This window comes from Aspergillus eucalypticola (genome assembly GCF_003184535.1).
Source record: "Aspergillus eucalypticola CBS 122712 chromosome Unknown BO83scaffold_32, whole genome shotgun sequence".
Lineage (NCBI taxonomy): Eukaryota > Fungi > Ascomycota > Eurotiomycetes > Eurotiales > Aspergillaceae > Aspergillus > Aspergillus eucalypticola.
The window spans coordinates 352,499-370,087 of record NW_020290306.1 but is presented as its reverse complement, the minus strand read 5'-3'; the positions used below and the strand labels follow the sequence as shown (position 1 = coordinate 370,087).

The 17,589-nt window shown below is 52.5% G+C and overlaps 5 protein-coding genes across 5 annotated transcripts; 3 read left to right on the top strand and 2 right to left on the bottom strand.

Moving 5' to 3' along the window:
• Positions 1–293: 293 nt before the first annotated feature.
• On the top strand, positions 294–3,894 carry BO83DRAFT_369746 (RTP1/Tango6 family protein; the record flags this gene model as incomplete). The annotated part of the gene is made up of 3 exons (XM_025529872.1): positions 294–405; positions 462–1,050; positions 1,098–3,894. Exons 1-3 carry the CDS (start codon positions 333–335, stop codon positions 3,892–3,894), a joined length of 3,459 nt encoding a protein of 1,152 aa, XP_025383751.1. The 5' UTR covers positions 294–332.
• Positions 3,895–4,165: 271 nt separating this feature from the next.
• On the bottom strand, positions 4,166–6,802 carry BO83DRAFT_146899 (RNA lariat debranching enzyme). Its single transcript, XM_025526212.1, has 3 exons — positions 6,670–6,802; positions 6,504–6,605; positions 4,166–6,446 (listed from the first exon to the last, which is right to left on the bottom strand). The coding sequence occupies exons 1-3, from the start codon at positions 6,721–6,723 to the stop codon at positions 4,437–4,439; spliced, it is 2,166 nt and encodes a 721-aa protein (XP_025383750.1). The 5' UTR covers positions 6,724–6,802; the 3' UTR covers positions 4,166–4,436.
• Positions 6,803–7,104: 302 nt separating this feature from the next.
• Positions 7,105–7,913, top strand: BO83DRAFT_146877 (ribonuclease P Rpr2/Rpp21/SNM1 subunit). The gene has a single exon (XM_025526211.1). The coding sequence runs from the start codon at positions 7,169–7,171 to the stop codon at positions 7,766–7,768; it is 600 nt and encodes a 199-aa protein (XP_025383749.1). The 5' UTR covers positions 7,105–7,168; the 3' UTR covers positions 7,769–7,913.
• On the top strand, positions 7,834–11,583 carry canA (putative cullin binding protein CanA). Its single transcript, XM_025528793.1, has 3 exons — positions 7,834–10,409; positions 10,470–10,808; positions 10,870–11,583. Exons 1-3 carry the CDS (start codon positions 8,058–8,060, stop codon positions 11,284–11,286), a joined length of 3,108 nt encoding a protein of 1,035 aa, XP_025383748.1. The 5' UTR covers positions 7,834–8,057; the 3' UTR covers positions 11,287–11,583.
• On the bottom strand, positions 11,564–17,536 carry BO83DRAFT_346807 (uncharacterized protein; the record flags this gene model as incomplete). The annotated part of the gene is made up of 2 exons (XM_025528792.1): positions 11,564–13,029; positions 13,092–17,536. 2 exons carry the CDS (start codon positions 17,534–17,536, stop codon positions 11,877–11,879), a joined length of 5,598 nt encoding a protein of 1,865 aa, XP_025383747.1. The 3' UTR covers positions 11,564–11,876.
• Positions 17,537–17,589: the final 53 nt, after the last annotated feature.

Below are 17,589 nucleotides of genomic sequence, written 5' to 3'. Positions count from 1 at the left end.
ACTTTCTGACTTGAATGTAATATGCTTGATATTGTACAAGATATGTGTAGCTAAAAAGGCCAGAAATCCATGGACTGGAGTGTTTCATATATTTGGATGTTCATGTCGCAACAACAGTATTATACTCAAAGTAGCAGCTAAATCGAAAGTTGCCGCCCGGCCCATTACAAACTAGACCACATTAGGACTAGCCACAAATCATGTGATATGCAACTTGCAGCCATAATGTGATTAGGTAATCACTTCTAATCCATTCTCTGGACTCGAAGGAAATAGGCGTAGAATTGTAAATGCGAGTATTGGGGTAAAGGAGAGCTCTCCATGATCGAAGGATGAGTGAATCAGTACGGGTAAAAGAGGCATTTGCTGCCGTGAGCGTGTTTCTCGAATCTGTTCTTCAACGAGGTATGCACTGCTCGATCCCAGAGCCGTCTGAATGTCAAAGCTAACCGAGAATTTAGATAGCGTTCAGAGCCAAAAGGTGCGGGGGCAGTCTCTAGTAGAGATTCTGAACGAGACACTCCGTGACGATGAGAAAGGCACTGGGTCTATGAGGAGGGATGTCATCTTCAAAGCCTTGAGCTTACTGTCTCTCATCCATACTGCTTTCGTCACTCCCTCCAGTGATGGTGATCGGCCCAGCCAGACCGGCCAGGAAACAGAAGATGTTGCCCTGGAAGATGCAAAAAGACGCAGGTTACTTCTCGCTCTATTGGATCTGATTGCTGTGGAAGGCATATACCCGTCACTTTCGAGAGGCTTTGGCCTGCCTCTACACCAAAGGGTGTTCTCGGCTCTGCCTGCTGGGGTTATTGCTCAACAACAACATCATGCTCAGGAGAGTCCCGAAGACGAATATCTCCTCGAAAGAATATGGGTCACTCTTTCGAACATCATATTCGATTCAAAAATGAGCGTTCAAGATGTCATCCGTGGCCGAATCCTTAGCGACATGATCAGTGCAGCTGCAGACCTGGCTTATAACTCAAAGAGCCTCTCCGACGATAAGAAGGCTATCTACCGTCAGGAGGTGGGAAGACTGATTGAGGAGTATGTTTTTTATAAACGTCATAGCCACAGCTACTGACTTGCTGCAGAACTCCCAGCCCTGTGTTGCTACCTACATTGTCCAGTTTCCTGCAGTCGGATCCTGCTCCGTGGTTCAAATCTCTGGTTTCTAGCGAGTTGTCACGAATTCCATTACGCCCCGGTGGTGTACTTCAAACTATGGTCTTTCTGGCCTCTCAGTTTGCCCCGTCTCTGGGAGCCGAAGCTCAGGCCCAGGCATCGAATGGCCCAATTTTCACAGTGCAGGGTATAATGCAAACGTCCCGCCTGCTGTCTTCAGTTCCAGAAGGAATGGACCCGGTCAAGTACTTTTCCACAATAGCACCGCAGCTACTGGAGTTGCTTGACGGGGATGACCCCGACCTCATGAAGACAGCAGCATACGTTATTGGAAACGGTATCTTGGGTAAAAGAGCCTATGGCGCTCCTGGGACCGTCGGGCACTCCGTATTCTTAGAGCCTATCTTCAAAGCGCTTACTGCGGGGCTTGATGCTTTCTCAAAGAAATGGATAGCTGCCGCTGATGAGTTTGACCGTGGATCATCCGAGCAGATTCAAGTTGCCGAGCCGACGATAGTATTAGCAGTCGACAGATTGCGAACCCTAGTCCTCCAACCTCCGAATCCGGGTCTCGTGAAGCGAGTCGTCCACCCTATTCTAGTTCCACTTTGGGGCCTAGCTTGCTATACAATGGAACATCAAAATATGGCACTGCATGAGAAAATCATGACTATCCTGCAGACATATTTCGGAATATCAGTTGGACTTCAACCATTACAGAAACTCGTCGACAACCTACTTTATGATGGCGGGGCAACGTGGACTTATGATTCAGACTCGAAGAACAGAGTTTTACTGCGGAAGCGCAACACGTCAGAAACGAATCGCAACATTGTCCGCCTCGTCGACATATTGCAGTCTCGCACGAAACTCTTCGTCAGCTTATTGGGCGCAGACCCCAGTAGCGAAGAACGGACAGCTGACATCTTCCTCTACGTCAGTGAGAGCTGGCTGGTAAAGCCTACCTTGGATGAGCGTTCGATGGATAGATTGCGACTATCCCCTGAGGAAGACAACTTCAAGAACATCATGCAGCAGTTGATCAGTGCCAAAGTAGCGGAAACGCTACTCGACAATTTCAAAGACGTCCTTTCCCGTCGACCTCTACGTGTGCTCGAACTCATCAAGCAGATAATCGACAGTGAATTGAACCGAGCATACGTTCGGAGCAAGAAGACTATGGGAACACGATCTGGCAAGGTATCCCTATCATCACTGGCCAACATCGTGGAGCCAGACGACACTGGAAAGGAAGAAGCAGCAGCAGACACAGACTCCGCCGAATCACTACCAGCCGTATTCAGCCTTCTATCTACTGTCCTCGCCTCACCCGACTTCACCATCTCAGCCGAGACCCTCCCAGTGCTCGAAGCCATCAAGTCAAAGCTCGACGATCTAACGCCCCATCTCCCATCCGACCTCTCCAAACCAGCAACCACATCATCAATGCTCATCGAGATCCACCTCGCCAACCGCGAAGGCGAAACCCTTACGACAAACAAACCAACCATCGAAATAGCCGACTTCGAAACCCACCGTCGCGCACTATCCAACCTAAACTCCGACCTCGCCCCCATCCAAGCAGAAGGCTTTTCCCTCCTGTCAAACCTCATCACCAAAGCCTCTCCAGTCCTCGACATCCCCTCCACCCTGACTCTCCTCCTCTCCATCATAACCGACACCTCCGAAACCCACAGTGCCGACGAATTCATCTATCTAAACGCCATCAAACTCATCGGCACCCTCGCATCACGACACCCACGCACCGTCATCAAAACCCTGGTAGACCGCTACATCGACAAAACCGAGACCCACACACTCGACCAAAGACTCAAAATCGGCGAATCCCTCCTGCGCACCGTCCAGGACCTCAACGGCGCCCTAACAGGCGAAACAGCCAAACTCCTCGCCGAAGGCATGATTGCCGTCGCCGGCCGACGCGCCCAGAAACCCCAAGCCCAAAAGAGACGCAGACAGCAACTAGAGAAAGAGAAACGGCAAGCAGAACGCGAAGAAGCCCGCAAGAAAAAAGAATCGTCCATGCCCCCAGGATGGAGCATCTCCACATCTTCATCCAAAATCCAAGAACTATCAGACCAAATACAGAAGGAAGTCGACGCCTCGGACTCCGAAGAAGACGAAGAGCAAGCCGCCCACTCCGCGAACATCATCTCCGCCTGGGCAGCAGGCGCAGCATCAGACTCCGAACCAGAGGATCTGCGCGTCCGCGCATCCGCATTATCCATCCTAGCCAGCGCCATTCAAACGAATATCCTCGGCCTCGGACCCTCGGTTATCTCCTCCGCCGTGGAATTAGCTCTCGCGACACTGACACTGGAACCGGAGGTCGAGTCCGCTATCCTGCGACGCGCGAGCGCTATTCTCCTTCTTGATATCCTGAAAGCTATGGATACCGTTCGCGAGAATCGTGGAAGTCAAGCTCTGGGCTTCGGGTTCTCGCTTTCGGATGCGAAGGGTGTTGGAATGGAGGGGGGAGCAGCGACGGTAGGGAATATTCCGCACATGTTGTCTTCGCTGAGGTTCGTGGAGAGTCGCGAGACGGATTCGATTGTGAGGGGTCATGTAAGGGTGTTGGTCGAGAGTTTGGAGCCTTGGTTGGAGAAGTCGCTGTTGTGGGGGATTGGGGCGAGAGGGGAGGATGAGGAGCCAAGGTTGGAATTGGGGGATCGGATTGCTGGGTTGAGAGTTAGTCCGCTTTCTGGTAGGGGTGAGGTTTCGAGGCCGAGGATTGAGGAGATTGAGTAGTAGGTGGTGTGTTGGTGGTTACTGAGATTAGTTACGATTTATTCAGTCTTTGCTTTACTGTCTACTACTGCGCGAAGGTTATGCTTGATGCTTTGGATTTTCATTTCCATTATCTGTACTGTGATCCAGTAGGAAAATAGCTATTTCGTGAACGCGTCAAATGTACTGAGTAACTCCGAGGTCACCGTGATTTCAAGGCATAAATGACAGAAAATGAGGATCGACTTTCTTGAAGCCATTCTCTGTGAGAGACATTAATGAGATGGGTAGAGCTGGTCCCCGGTTTCCATTAGGATGTCAGATAGAAGAGATTAGAAGTGTAGCTTGCGGCGAGAAATGAAATGAAGACAAATTCGATAGATAGCATCGTAGCATAGCTGTTTCGATGAAAGAAATATGAGAAGAGGCAAGTGCCCAGCACTCCCTCATCCGCTGTACTTTCTTTGCGCCGTGAAGCATTGCCGCAACGCAGCTGAAGAGCAACCGTGTCACAGATGGAGCCAGCCTTTGGTAAGTGAAGTGCAACCTGGGGAAATATAGAATTAGTAACGGTTGCCGCGTCCGCGACCTCCACGTCCGCGACCCCGTCCGGAGCCAAAGCCGCCTCGACGAGGCCCACGGCCCATACCACCTCTGTTACTACTAGGACGGGGCCCTCTGGCCATTCTAGCTTGGCGTTCGGCGTCGCTCATGTCAAATTTGTTTTCGATGCCGATCAACTCGCAGAACTCCGCGGTCTGAGGATTGGTGTACTCAATCGGCATCTCCTCAGTTGTCAGAGGTACACTGGGATCGTAGATGGGCGCGGTTTGAGTGAAGTTCTCAGGGACGACAAGCTTTCCAGGCTTCACGACATTCTCCTCGATCCACTTCTCTTCTTCGAGGATCTGGGGCAGGTACACGACGTCGCCCTTATCCGCAGAGGGTCTGGCGTTGGGATCCCCAAGGTGGAGGTCGTTGGCGAACGCACGTGTGATTGCGAGCCATTCTTTGTCGTACTCCAAACGATATGGGCGTTCAACCTTCGCTCCATCCGATTCCGAAATAGGATTTATCTCCAAGAGCTGGAGAAATTCGCGGTTAGGAAGACATTTGTCTAACGCAAGGAAATTGGTCACGTTGTTTGCAATGGCTTCGGGCAAAGGGCCGTTGACCGGATAGGGATCAGGCTGGGGCCGTGAAAAACTGGCAGGCAGCTGGTTCCTGACATCCTGTGAGACATCAGTCGCTTTAGCTGGCTCTGCTTGAGAGGTGATATTGTTTCGTTCCAACAAAGTCGGAGTGGACGTCATTGCGGGAGAGCCACTATTGCCTGAAACTGCCGTTTCAGGCTGTGCCTTACTCGAGGCATCGTCGGACTCGCTGTCTAGATCTAAGTCGATCTCGTCACTATTCTTCACAACATCCGATCCATGATCAACCTTCTGTTTCTTGTGGTTCTGCTGTTCGGGACTGACATCCCTCTCGACGCTTGCAATTTTCCGGTTTGCGCCGTCCATATCGGTCTCCACCCTTTTCCAGGTCAGGTTGTGCTTGAGTTCATAGGGGTTCGGCCCAGGATTCTGTGCCTTGCCCGACAAATAAAGCTCGTTCTCAGCCGCTTCGTTTCGGGCGGCAACGACGTGGAAGTTGTTCCACGCTGACAATTTAGTCTCCATGCTGCTAGCTGCTTCTCCAGCCGATACGTCGGTTTTGGATGGCTGATGAGCAGGTGGTCCACTCTCTGACTGCAACTGAGAAGCTCCGGTGTTTGCAGCGTTGCTCTGACTCTGCTTATCAGAGTCGGCAGTAGAAGCGGAGGCCACAGGCTCATTCAATGGGTTCTGGCTCTCTTCACCGAGGACCAACGAAGTGAATACCGCACCATCCAGCGCAAATGGAGCGCTTGAACGCTGACCGGCATCAGTTGCACCGGAAGCAGCCTGTCTCTTGGCCGCTGGATGCTCAGGAACGACATACTGAGCGTGCTGCACTCGGGCCGCGAACTTTACGTGTAAGTGGGCCGAAAACCAATAGGCTGGGCGCAGCCGATCAAGAACATGCTTGGCAGCCATATTACCAAGTCGGCCATTTTGAGAATCCTCGCGGAACCCATTCTTTTTGTTGAATAAGGTTTCAAAGTCTCCGCTACGCTCGACCGTCTTAGGCCAGTCGTGGGATAATCCCAGATCAACCTGTGTGCGGATTTGCAGCAATTTGCGAACATCGAGTTCCCTCACGTGGTAGATGCTTTGAACGTCATCGCTGTTGTACGGCAGTCGTTCAAAATGAGGTTTCCGGTAGTCGTATCCCTTCCAGATGCCAGACATGCCGGCGATGCGAAGAGGCCCACACCGGATAACGTTGGCTGCACCGAGGTAGTAGATATTGGGGGCTACCCACCCGCCGTAATACAGCTCAAACAGGTGATTGCTCGCCTCGTGGTTCCCTCCCACAAAAATGGTCAGGTATGGAGCAACACGCTGCCCACTGTAGTATTCATGAAAGTCACCCAACTCTCTGTACTTCATCGGCACTGACATGCAGGCCAGATCATTGGCATTTCTGACAGCCTAGTTTGAGGTTAGCAGGAGAGACAGGTGAGTTGACAGGGGCAGAAACAGTCTAACCTGGAAATCGCCGCCAATGATCAATAAATCGACACCATCCCACCCTTTTAGGGAGGCAGCCTTATCGACTGACGCATAGATATCATGAAGACATCCGTGGCCCTGGAGACGTATCGGTGGTCAGCAAGATAAAAAGTACAGGGTAGAAGATGAGAGGTTGACTTACACATCCTTCAAACGCGACTCGAAGCGAGGCCGAGTCTGAAGTTGGCATCTCCATGATTCTGGGAAATGCTGCGAAATCTGAGCTAATAGGGACCGATCCGGCGACGAAGTATGAGCTGCTCGCAAACTTTGAGACGCAGAAGATACAAAGGACGATAAGGAACAACGTAGGAGACCTCCTATGCAAGAGTGAGGATTACTGGACGCAGAATATTAGATTCTGAGAGAGAGAGAATAGAAAGATGATAGAGGTGAAGAAATGAGAAGAGAGGAACTGGGGGAGAAGAGAAAGATGAAAAGTAGAAGCAGAGTAACACCGGGAAGATGTGAGTTGATCGTGCGGCGGGAGAGTGTTTGGTTGCTTTGCTGCCGAACAGCCCTTTTTTTTCTCCTTCTCGGCATCAATTCATTTTCATGCTCCCCCGCCAGGTTTTGAGCAGGTTCGGTCTTCAAATATCTTCACAACCGATCTAGATACTTGAGATTGCCATCACTCAAACATGCCCCTTAGTGATCATGCGCCCCGGTTGGAGTTCCTCAAGGGCACCGCCAGCGCTCTCAATGCTCTCAGTCCATCAACAGCGGCCTACTTGATGACCGTTCACAACGGCATTCTCCGTGATGAATTCAAGCCATTAAATCAGCGGCTCCAAGAGACATCTTGCGGTGCATGTGGCAGTGTCAGGAGCCCGCAGTGGACCAAGAATATCGTCATCCAGAAGAAAAAAGGCAAGCAGTCGAACGCAGGCAGAGCGAACAAGGCAAGCTCTGATGGAGCTACAATCTTAAAATGTCTCCGTTGCCGGCGACGGACCATCAAGCCAGTGCGCAAGGATGCAGCTCGTCCTGCACTACCACCAAAAGTTACTTCTACAGCGGCATCTACGCCTGACATTCAATCACCTACAGCTACAACGCCCCAGTCCGAACCGGCCACCGAATCAGCGGATTCCAGCCGGGTGAATAAAGCGGCCGACAATGCCAACAGCAAAAAGCGGGCCAAGGCTCGCAAGCAAGGTGGACTGCAGGCCTTGATGGCATCCAAGCAACAATCCCGCAGCAATTCATCCTCACTTGATCTCTTTGACTTCCTTCAGTAGTGAAGACGACTGCAAAATATCCAATTCCCTGCTGCTTTTGCTTTCACTGTCACGCAGTGCCAAGACCGGAGTCTCGGCAGTTTCCTCCGAGATGGATTGGGCCTAGCGCGGGGTCACGCTATCGGAGCTTCCAAAGAGCTGCGGCTGTTGATGTGGAGCTCGCTCGATTATCCCCCAAAGCATCCTCTGCTGCTGCTGCTGCTCTTGTTGTTGTTGCTGTTGCTACTGCTGCTTGGCTTGCGCTCTGATTGCATTTAGTTTACTGCTAACTTCTTACCCCTTCGACACAATGTCGTCTTACGATGACGAGCACGATCCTCAGGCGGACGAACTCCGAGAAACCGCCCTGGTCACCCTGGAGACGTTGATCAGCTCTTGCAACTCTCAGATGCAGCCATACATGTCCAATACCATTAACTCAGCCCTTCGATTTCTCAAATACGATCCCAACGTTGCCGAAGCCGAAGACGATGAAGAAATGGGCGGCACTCAGGATGATGGCTCTGAAGATGACGTAACGGAGGAGCCCGATCTGGACGACGACGACGAGTTCGAGGACTTCGAGGAAGAAGGAGGCTACAGTGATATTGACGATATGAGCTGGAAGGTCCGCCGTTGTGCAGCGAAATTGCTCTATTCCGTCATTTCGAGTTACACCCGCGGCCGTACTGCAGACGATGCGTCCTTGTTTCAGCAAATCTCCCCTGCTCTTATCGCCCGGTTCAACAAAGAAAGGGAAGAAAGTGTCAAGCTCGAAGTCGTGTCTACCATGACTGCGCTCGTTCGGAAAACAGGTGAAGGCGCCATGATAATCACGTCCAACGGGTTCCTTGAGTCAGTCGGGGGTTCGAAGAATTCGCGGAAGAGGAGACGCCAGGATAGTGATGCTAGTATGATCGACTTCGAGCCCAGCATTGGCACCTCCTCTGCTGTCAGTACCCCCGTTGTTGCTCCTTCCTCGCCCAAATCTGGTCCACAGGCGGAGCTGGCTCGCTCAGTGCCGACCATCGTGCAGAGTGTGGTCAAGATGTGGAAGCAAGCTTCCGTACCTCTGAAGCAGGCTATTATCGTGCTGCTCAAGAGCCTTGCACTTGTTCGCTACGGTGGTCTTGCGGATCATCTCCAACAGCTTGAAGACCCCATAGCGGATGTCTTGAAGTCCTCTTCTCTCTCGGGCGGTTCAGCTGCACCCGTCGGGTCTTCGGCGAGTGCAGGCACCCTCCAGACCGAAACCCTGGGACTCATTGCCGCGATTGCTGAAACGCATACGTCTGATGCACTGTTGCCCTTCCTTATCGCGTTGATTCCCGGCGTCATTGGGGCTGTCAATGACAGAAACTACAAGGTCAGCAGCGAAGCGTTGGGAGCCGTCGAACAAATCGTGAAGGCGCTTACGCCGCCGCGGGTCCCCAACGCCTCTCAGGACCTTGCATCGCACCTAGAGAGACTGTATGACGTCGTGCATACGCGCATCACTGATACGAGTGCCGACCTCGAAGTTCGCCAGAGAGCTATCCACGTGTTCGGCGTGCTGTTGGCTCGGACAGCTGGGGAGAAGGGTTCTTCTTTCCTTCCGCTCGATCAACGCTCTAAAGGTCTTTCTGTCTTAGTGGAGCGACTGAAGAATGAGACCACGCGGCTCGCAGCTGTCCGCGCCGTTGACGATGTAGCCGTCCTTTGCACTCGTGAGGTGGATGTCACACCAACATGGGTTAGTGAAGTCACTGCAGAGCTTGGTGCACAGCTGCGCAAGTCAGACCGGGTTCTTCGAGGTGCCAGCTTGGAGGCTCTTCGCAGCCTGGCTATGAACCCCAACACTAGAACTCATTACGATGATAAGACCATGAAAGAGCTGGAAGATAGTCTTCTCCCGCTCATCAGCGCAGAAGATTTCCATTTCCTCGCACCATCACTCATCATCCTGGCCAAGCTCGTTCCAGGAAATGCTCAGCTTCTTGTGAACGAGAGCTTGATCTCTGCGCTGTGTTCTGTTGTTCTCTCGTCACTCGTTGGAACGGTGCTGAAAGCCCTGCTCCTATTAGTCAAGGTCATTGGAGAAGAGGGAGCTGGTGCAGCATTGATGAAGAAGCTTCTCCAGGATGTCGGCATCAGCGGCGACACGTCAGTTGTCGGTAGAGCGATTGGAACTCTCTTGGTACACGGTGGTCCTAAGCTGGGTGTCAAGATGGAAGATTTCAAGACGGAGCTGGAGACTGCGCAGGATGCTCAACGTAAATGCCTTGCGCTCGCGATCCTGGGAGAGATCGGCCTACGAATGGGCTCCAGCTGTTCGCTGACCCCTGAACTCTTCATCACCCATTTCAACTCCAAGTCCGACAAGGTCCGACTGGCTGCAGCCACAGCTCTGGGCAACGCAGCAGCAGGTAACGTCAAATCTTACTTGCCTATCATCCTGGGTGGGCTTGAGAAGGGCAACCCGCAGAGTTACCTGCTCCTCCACTCCGTGAGGGAATTGCTCCAGCACCCCGAGATTGTTCGGCCGGATGTAGCTCCCTCAGCTGTCAAGCTCTGGCAAGCCCTTCTGGTCGTGTCAGAGGAGGAAGACAATCGAGCCGTTGGTGCCGAATGTGTAGGCCGGCTCGCCCTGATCGATCCAGTCGCTTACATTCCTCATTTCCAGGTGAGTCCAACCGCCAGCAGTATGTAAATAGTCGCAACACGTGCAGCTAACACAATGTAGGATTATCTCTCCAGCAGTGACCCGAGTATCCGCAGCGTCGTCATCTCCGCATTCCGCTACACCCTCTCAGATCCCAGAGACACGTACAACGATGTGCTGAGGCCCGTGATCGTACCCCTGCTGGTCAACATGCTGAGCGACCGCGACCTTGGCAATCACCGTCTTGCCCTGACGACCTTGAACTCAGCCATCCACAACAAGATGGAAATCCTTCTCCCTCACCTCAACGAACTCCTCCCGGCCGTCTTCGGCGACACCAAGGTGAAGCCAGAACTCATCCGCGAAGTGCAAATGGGACCGTTCAAGCACCGCGTCGACGACGGTCTCGAGCTCCGCAAGGTCAGTACACCTAACGCCCTTCCTCCCACCCCACACGATCAAAGACTAACCCAACCTCCAGAGCGCCTACGAAACCCTCTACGCCTCACTCGACTCGGCATTCTCCCTCAGCCACATGAGCGAATTCTTCGACCGCATCCTCTCCGGCATCGACGACGAACAAGACATCCGCACAATCTGCAACCTAATGACCTCCAAGTTGATCCATCTCGCCCCCGAAGAGACGCAGCGCCATCTCGACGCACTCTCAGAACGCTACAACGCCATCCTCTCCTCCAAACCGAAGGAAAATGCCGTGAAGCAAGAACTCGAGAAAGCGCAGGAGGCATCATTGGGCGTACTGAAGATCAGTCGCGAGCTGAGCAAGGCGTTCCCGAATGCCGAGGTGGCGGGTGATCATCACAAATGGAAGGCTTATATGGAGTTGATTCGGAAGACGTATGGTGCGCAGCTTAAGACTTTGGAGGCGGATGCTTAGGTTCTATGCTTGAATGGAAGGAAGTATGTCTTCTTACTCTTCTAGCTAGCCATCTGTGACTTCGGTTGGCGGTCGATTAGACGGTCTATTTATCTATTTAGCCTATTACACATGGATGGAAGGGGAGGAGCGTGAGCTCGAAAAGCGAATGCATCATGTTGTCGAATGGTAGTTATTGACGTGAATGAATGACGATCGATGATTCATGCCTTCAGTTTAGTGCATTGGCCTTAGGTAGTTACTGTACTAAAGCTAGGATGAAACTTAGAAAGAAAAGAACAGCATCAATGCATTATGACGATGAATGTGCACTGGATATGATATGGGGGGAATAGTCCGCTTGAAGTAGAATACAGAAACAGTAGTGTGATGAGTTTCCAGAACTCCTGGTATGCAGCCAGCCCCCTTCACGTAGCCGTTAAAACGCCAATCAACAAACAGCCAACCAACCATTCGCTATGTAGAAGCAAGAAACAAGAAAAAAAGACCAAAGGAAGCAAGACAGTATTCCAACCCAATGATATCAAAACTCCGTGCAGCTGCACCCCAGGATATCATGAATCATGCAATGCTAAATAAAAACAGGCTATTTATGCAGTGATGGCTTTTTTCTTGAGCACACCGAGCTTTTCGAGCTTTGCCCAGGCCCGGTCCATGTCGGAGCCTTCGTCAACAGAAGGTCTCAGCTCCAAGCCGTCCAGAAGGCGAATTGAACCCCCGGTTCCGGCATATAGCATAAGCTCGAAGACTCGTCTACGGAGTCGCGTTGGCTCATCCAAGTGGGATAAGTATCTTTGATCAGCCAAAGGATCGGCGAGCGGAAGAGTGTAGGGATCATCGATCTCAATTTCCTTGGCAGGGTTTGGCAATTCTTCCTCGCCTAGAGTAGCTGGATGCGTGACGTCTCCACTGTGTCCAAGTTCAGCCAGGGCAGAGGGAAGGTCCAAGCCATCATGGCGTCGTTGGCCAAGCTCCTCTTTCGCCTTCAGCTTTTTCACGTTCGCTTTGCCGTTGCCAATAACAGCAGGGGGATAGAAACGGACGGTGAGGGGGTTGCCACGGATGTCGACCTTCTGCAGAGAGCAGGCCCTTCCTTTACTTGTCCTTCCAATATGGCTCAATACTTGACAAAGACGCCGTAGTCGTGTGATGTTGTTTCCTGCAGCTGCTAACCGAGCAAGGCACTTCAAGCCCGATAGTTCATTGAGACCTGTCAGGGAGTTGAAGTTGAGATTGAGGACCACCACATTGGGAAAGCTCGAAGCAAAATCCACAGGAAGCCCCTGAATGCTGCAGGAGGCTATGTCCAGTAGCTGCAAGCTTAGAAGGGGCGAGGAAGGCGAAAGGCTCTGCATAGAAAGTCTGTTTGACGAAAGGAACGCCTTCCGAAGATCTTTCACCAGACCCAAATCGATGTCAAAAATGCCACCATCGACGTCTCCATTCATTTGTTCTCTAGCAGAGAGGACCTCCAATGAATGGCATTTATCGAGACCAGAGACACTGCGCAAGAAATTTTGGTCCACATAAAGCAGGTGTAGGGATGGGAAAGCCCCGACGTCGAGTGTGCGCAGGATGTTATTGGAGAGCTTCAACGATTGAAGACTAGGTAAAGAGGCTGTGGTTTCAAGTCCGTCGAGCTGATTGAAGCGGAGGTCAAGGGCAGACAAAGAGGGAAGCGAGTCAATGTTGCGAATGGACGAAAGTTGGTTATGGCTAAGATCGAGATCATGCAAACGAGTCCTGTTTAGATGAAGACGCGACCGTTAGATATGGATCAGGGAACGGGAGCGGGTTGTACTCACAATTCTGCTCGGCCAAAGTCGACTGCAGTCAAGCCGTTGTTCCTTAATTGCAAGCTCAATAGCCCGTCCAAGTCGAATATGCCTTCAATGTTCGTGATGTTATTATCGTTGGCTTTCAGCTCTCGGAGATGGATGAGGCTGCTGAAACCATCCAAGCTTTCAAGTTCGTTCCCAGATACATCGAGATACTGCAAGTTGGTCAAATGGCCCCAAGCCGTGAGGTTCGAGAGACAGTTGTCCTGAATATTCAGTGTCCTTAGGCTAGGAGGAACACCTCCCAGTTGACCAATATCATTGCCGGTCACATCCAATTCTTCCAGTCGGGGGCAGAAGTCACAGAGCTTGTGGAGAGTGATCAATCCCTTATGCCGTAGGACCAGGCGCCTCACATTTTCCCAGTAGGGTTCGAATGGTTCGGCTTCGGTGATATGCTTCACCAAATCCTCAGTCGCCAAGGCGAATGTGCCGTGAACCTGGCGCAGCGATGTCGGTTGAGTCCGCTGTGCCACGTAGCTGACTTCAAGATGGAGTGGTTGGTCAATCTGGTCAATAGTGAAGTCGGGCAATGGGCTGAGATGGAAGCTATAGGTCGTGTCTGGTCCTAAATGCTGGAAGCGAACCAGTGAATTGTTGACATTGCTCTTGTCCGGCGTAGATGCCACAGATCCATCAGAGCCTCTTCGAACTAAACTCAATCCTCCTCTGCCATCAAGGTCCGGTATCGCACCAGGGTCCAGGGACTTCTGCTCTGGTAGCAGGGTATCCAGTGGACGACTGGAATGATCCGCCTCGGCACAGGCTGGCCCATGCTCAGACTGGTGGGTCTCTTGATTCTGTCGAAGTTTGGTGGGGCTTTCATCTTCATCAAATGCGATCTGTGAAACCAGTGGCGACGAGAAGCTGATGGTCACGACCCGAGCTTGTTGGCGGTGTTCCTGTTGGCGCCGTGGTAGCTTGGACAGGCGGCCTTCGTGAAGTTGAATTTCATGCTCGACCTCGCTGGTTGATTTGCTCGTCCTGCGGGCCTCGGATCCCCAAGAGGTAGCTCTGGTCTCCGAATTGGAAAATCTAGAAGTAAAGGGGGTGGTTTTCGACTGAACAGAGCTAATATTGACTGAGGGCTCGCCCTCTTTCGTTTGCGGGCGCCGCTCTGACTGATGGGAAGCCTTTCGTGGGCTGGGCGAGCTCTGGCGCGCGTTTTCTTCACCGCGGACGGAAGAACCTTTGGTTTTATCCGGAGAAAGAGAGCTCTGCATCCTCATCATCTCCTGAAGCTCATCCACACTAAGATCAGGGATATCCTTAAACGGATCGTCCTCGCTCTCCTCACCCTTGGGCTTGCCCGGAGACTTCTGAATGGTTTCCTTAACCCATTGGTTCCTATAACGGTCGTATGTGAGGCCATTTACTTGCTCCGGAATAAGGTGGGACACGATGTCTGACGACAGGACACCTTTTGCATGCGAGCTCTGTGAAGAAGACCCTGCGGGTATGGAACGTGCACTGAGGCTTTTGCCGGAGAAATGAGTGTTGATAGTTAGAAGGTCAGGAAGATCATCATCTTCTTCGCCGTCTTCAGTCGGAGCGGACGATCTGCGTGTATGCTGCTCAGCGTCCAAGTTTCGGATTTCAGCGTTGGCCTTATTGTTCTGCTCATTTCCTTCGCCTTCGTCCCAAATCGAATTGACACCGTCGGAGTTAGTGTCATCCTGATCCAAGTTCAAGGACATGTCGGACCCGTTGACTTCAAATTCTTGATCGTCATCCTCTTGGAACTTCTTCAAGTGGCTCAGTATACGAGGGTTTGGCTCGTGGGGCTCCCTTAGCTTCCGCATATCGCCCCCCTCCCGGCTCGGAGGGCGCGAGAATTCTTCGCGAGTAGACTCGTCTTCATAACTACCGCTCTCGTCCTGGTCCTCAGCATCGGACTCCTCTACACTGGAAAGTCCGCCAGCAGACCGGCCCTTGGATCGGATAATATCCATAATCTTAGTTGCCTCGTTGAGGAAATCTTGCGTAGTGATTGACCCCTTCCGAATCTCCGTGTTGACGCCATTGACTTTCACAATCGGTATCACATTGTCTGGAGGGGAGAAGGTCTGATTGCCATGGTCATCATGCCCAAGACGATTGTGATTTCGGCTTGACGATGGCCTTTTCATCGAGAGCGATCTTACTTGACTCGGAGTTGGAGTGTTGGCAGGGTACGCTGATTGAGACCGGAGAAAACGTTCGGTGTCCTCCTCCGTTACACCGTGTTGCATCAGACTTCTTTGTAACAACGTGAGGTTATCTGGAGCCTGACCGGTGACCTTCCCAGATCCAGCATCATCTGGCATGAGACCGTGAGATTGAAGAAGGGTTCGACGCCTCTTTGGATGGGGGTCTTTAGCTGGGGAATTCGGTCTTGATCCTGTTTCGGAGTGGTGGAACTCTTCGACTGTCCATAGGCCCTGTTTATCAGGGGCATTGGCACTCGAGGCCGACTCTAACGTCTCTGCTGCCTTGTAATTCTTTGTTGATCTGTTTGACCCACCATCAAGGCTTTGCTTTCTATACGAACGGCGGCCCAGATAACCCCGTTCGACAGAGAGCCTCCGCGAAGGGGGCCGCTGATTAGAGCCTACGACTTCGTTATTGAGCAGCTTTGGCTCGTATGGGCTGGTATCAGAGAAGTCGAAATGGTCCAGCTCCCCGTCACCGAATCGGTTGAGTCGGGGGTTCGGCGTGTTTCGTGATCTCGGCCGCTCGTGTCTTCTAACGCTCGCCTCACCCAACGCGTCTTGTTGTGCGCTCATGAAACTCCTCGACTCGCCCTTACGCCGCGCTTCTTCTGAAGGGGACACGGGCTCATCATCCTCCGAAAAGCCTCCATAGGTCTCTTCAAATTGGCTCATCCGTCGCAATAGCCTGTTGTTTGTAAAGGTATCATGGTTTCCGAACAACTTCAAAGGGCTGCCGGAAGACGGCATGACGTCGGTTCTTCCGGTTCCAGGTCGAGCAGCAACATGCGCAGACGATGGTCGAGGGAGCGTTGGGGGATCCGTTACTGGATTAGTCTTCTGGTAGAAAGGTGGTGAGCTCCGGATTCTGTGGTTGGAAGGCAGGAACGGTGACAGTCGCTCAGAGGGAAAGGGTGGCGGTGACAGGTGCAGCTTCTGGAAAGAGCCTTCGTTCAGATAGTCGTCTCGTCGCAGGTGCGCAAAAGCTCCGCGGCCCCGGAAATCCAGCGTCCCCATGGAGAGGTCCTTGGGCAGAGAATGACTCGTGACATCCAGTAGATCATCTTCCGGTAACGGGTCGACGGGAGCCTCCGACAGTTGATTTAGCAGGAAGCTATCACTTGCCGGAGAGTCGGGTCGTTCATATGGCGGCAATTGTAGTCTTTCGAGCTTATTCGTCACTTTCTTCAACGCGGACCTAATTACTTCTGATGCAGCGTTTCCGTCCATTGTGTTCGGCTGTGAGAAGGTGATGGGCGTGAAATCTTCATTTCGCATATCTTCCAATCCACTAGCCGATCTCATTTGCGTGCCATTCCAAGAATCCTCATGACCATCGCCTTGGTTCAACACAAATTTCGTAGGCCCTTTCTTCACATCCAGCCTCCCATTGTGCGATCCTCGGGGGCTTCCTGGAGTCGACCGGGGTTCTCCTTGATCTTGACGCGACGACTTGGTCGGGGATCGTGGGCTTTTCGGAGAGGAATGGCCGGCACCCTCACCAAACTCATGTTGACCAACACCAGGAGGTCCGTTTGAAGTAGCATTGTCGCGTCGGTCCGAGGACGTGGAGAAGTCCCAGACGCTATCCGAGTGTTTCATTCGGGAAATGGCCTCGTCTTGCGTTTTCTCAGTTCCAGGGGTGGGCGGCTTGAACACACTCTCGAGTCCAATTGGGGCGAAAAGATCGCGCTGTTCACCGGAAGGGATATCTCCATGGACCAGTCTCCTCCGCCATTCGGGGGTCCCTTCGCCGCCCTTGGCCTTCTTTGGTTTGATTTGAACAGTGCTTTGCTGGATCGACTGACCGGAGGCGTTCGAGACCGATCGCAACGGCGATCTCGTGTCCATGGTGGACGATTGTTTACGCCTGGACGACAGGTTCCTGGACGGTGGGTTTGGTCGGGGGCTCTTTTTCGTCTTATCGGGGACCGGAGATCGCAACTTGGACGGAGTCTTGGGGGTACGAGGGGTTTTCGGCGTGGGCGGTTCCCTTTTCACGAAATGACAGGGCCGAGAAACCTTCTTTTTATCAATAGGCGATGGCGACGGGGCGACAGAGCGACGCGCGGGAACCGGAATGCGACTAGGAGAGTTTTGTAAGCTGGACTGGCGGGAATGAGAGATGGACCGAGAGGGGACCGGGCTGGTTGGGGTTCCAGGCACAGGGACGGGCACCCAATCGTCGGAGAGTTGGTCCAGCCATGGTGGATTGTCGCTCATTTTCTGGATCGGAGGGAGGGGGGGGGGGGAGAGAGAGGGAGGGTGGTGGTCGC

What these genes read in the sequence shown, in the direction of transcription:
- canA (XM_025528793.1), top strand. Translation starts at nt 8,058, where the DNA reads ATGTCGTCTTACGATGACGAGCACGATCCTCAGGCGGACGAACTCCGA. An exon ending in CTTACATTCCTCATTTCCAG is followed by an intron (nt 10,410 to 10,469) that starts GTGAGTCCAACC and finishes AACACAATGTAG; the next exon opens with GATTATCTCTCCAGCAGTGA. An exon ending in ACGGTCTCGAGCTCCGCAAG is followed by an intron (nt 10,809 to 10,869) that starts GTCAGTACACCT and finishes CCCAACCTCCAG; the next exon opens with AGCGCCTACGAAACCCTCTA.
- BO83DRAFT_146899 (XM_025526212.1), bottom strand. Translation starts at nt 6,723, where the DNA reads ATGGAGATGCCAACTTCAGACTCGGCCTCGCTTCGAGTCGCGTTTGAA. An exon ending in GAGTCGCGTTTGAAGGATGT is followed by an intron (nt 6,606 to 6,669) that starts GTAAGTCAACCT and finishes ATACGTCTCCAG; the next exon opens with GGCCACGGATGTCTTCATGA. An exon ending in TCATTGGCGGCGATTTCCAG is followed by an intron (nt 6,447 to 6,503) that starts GTTAGACTGTTT and finishes ACCTCAAACTAG; the next exon opens with GCTGTCAGAAATGCCAATGA.
- BO83DRAFT_146877 (XM_025526211.1), top strand. Translation starts at nt 7,169, where the DNA reads ATGCCCCTTAGTGATCATGCGCCCCGGTTGGAGTTCCTCAAGGGCACC.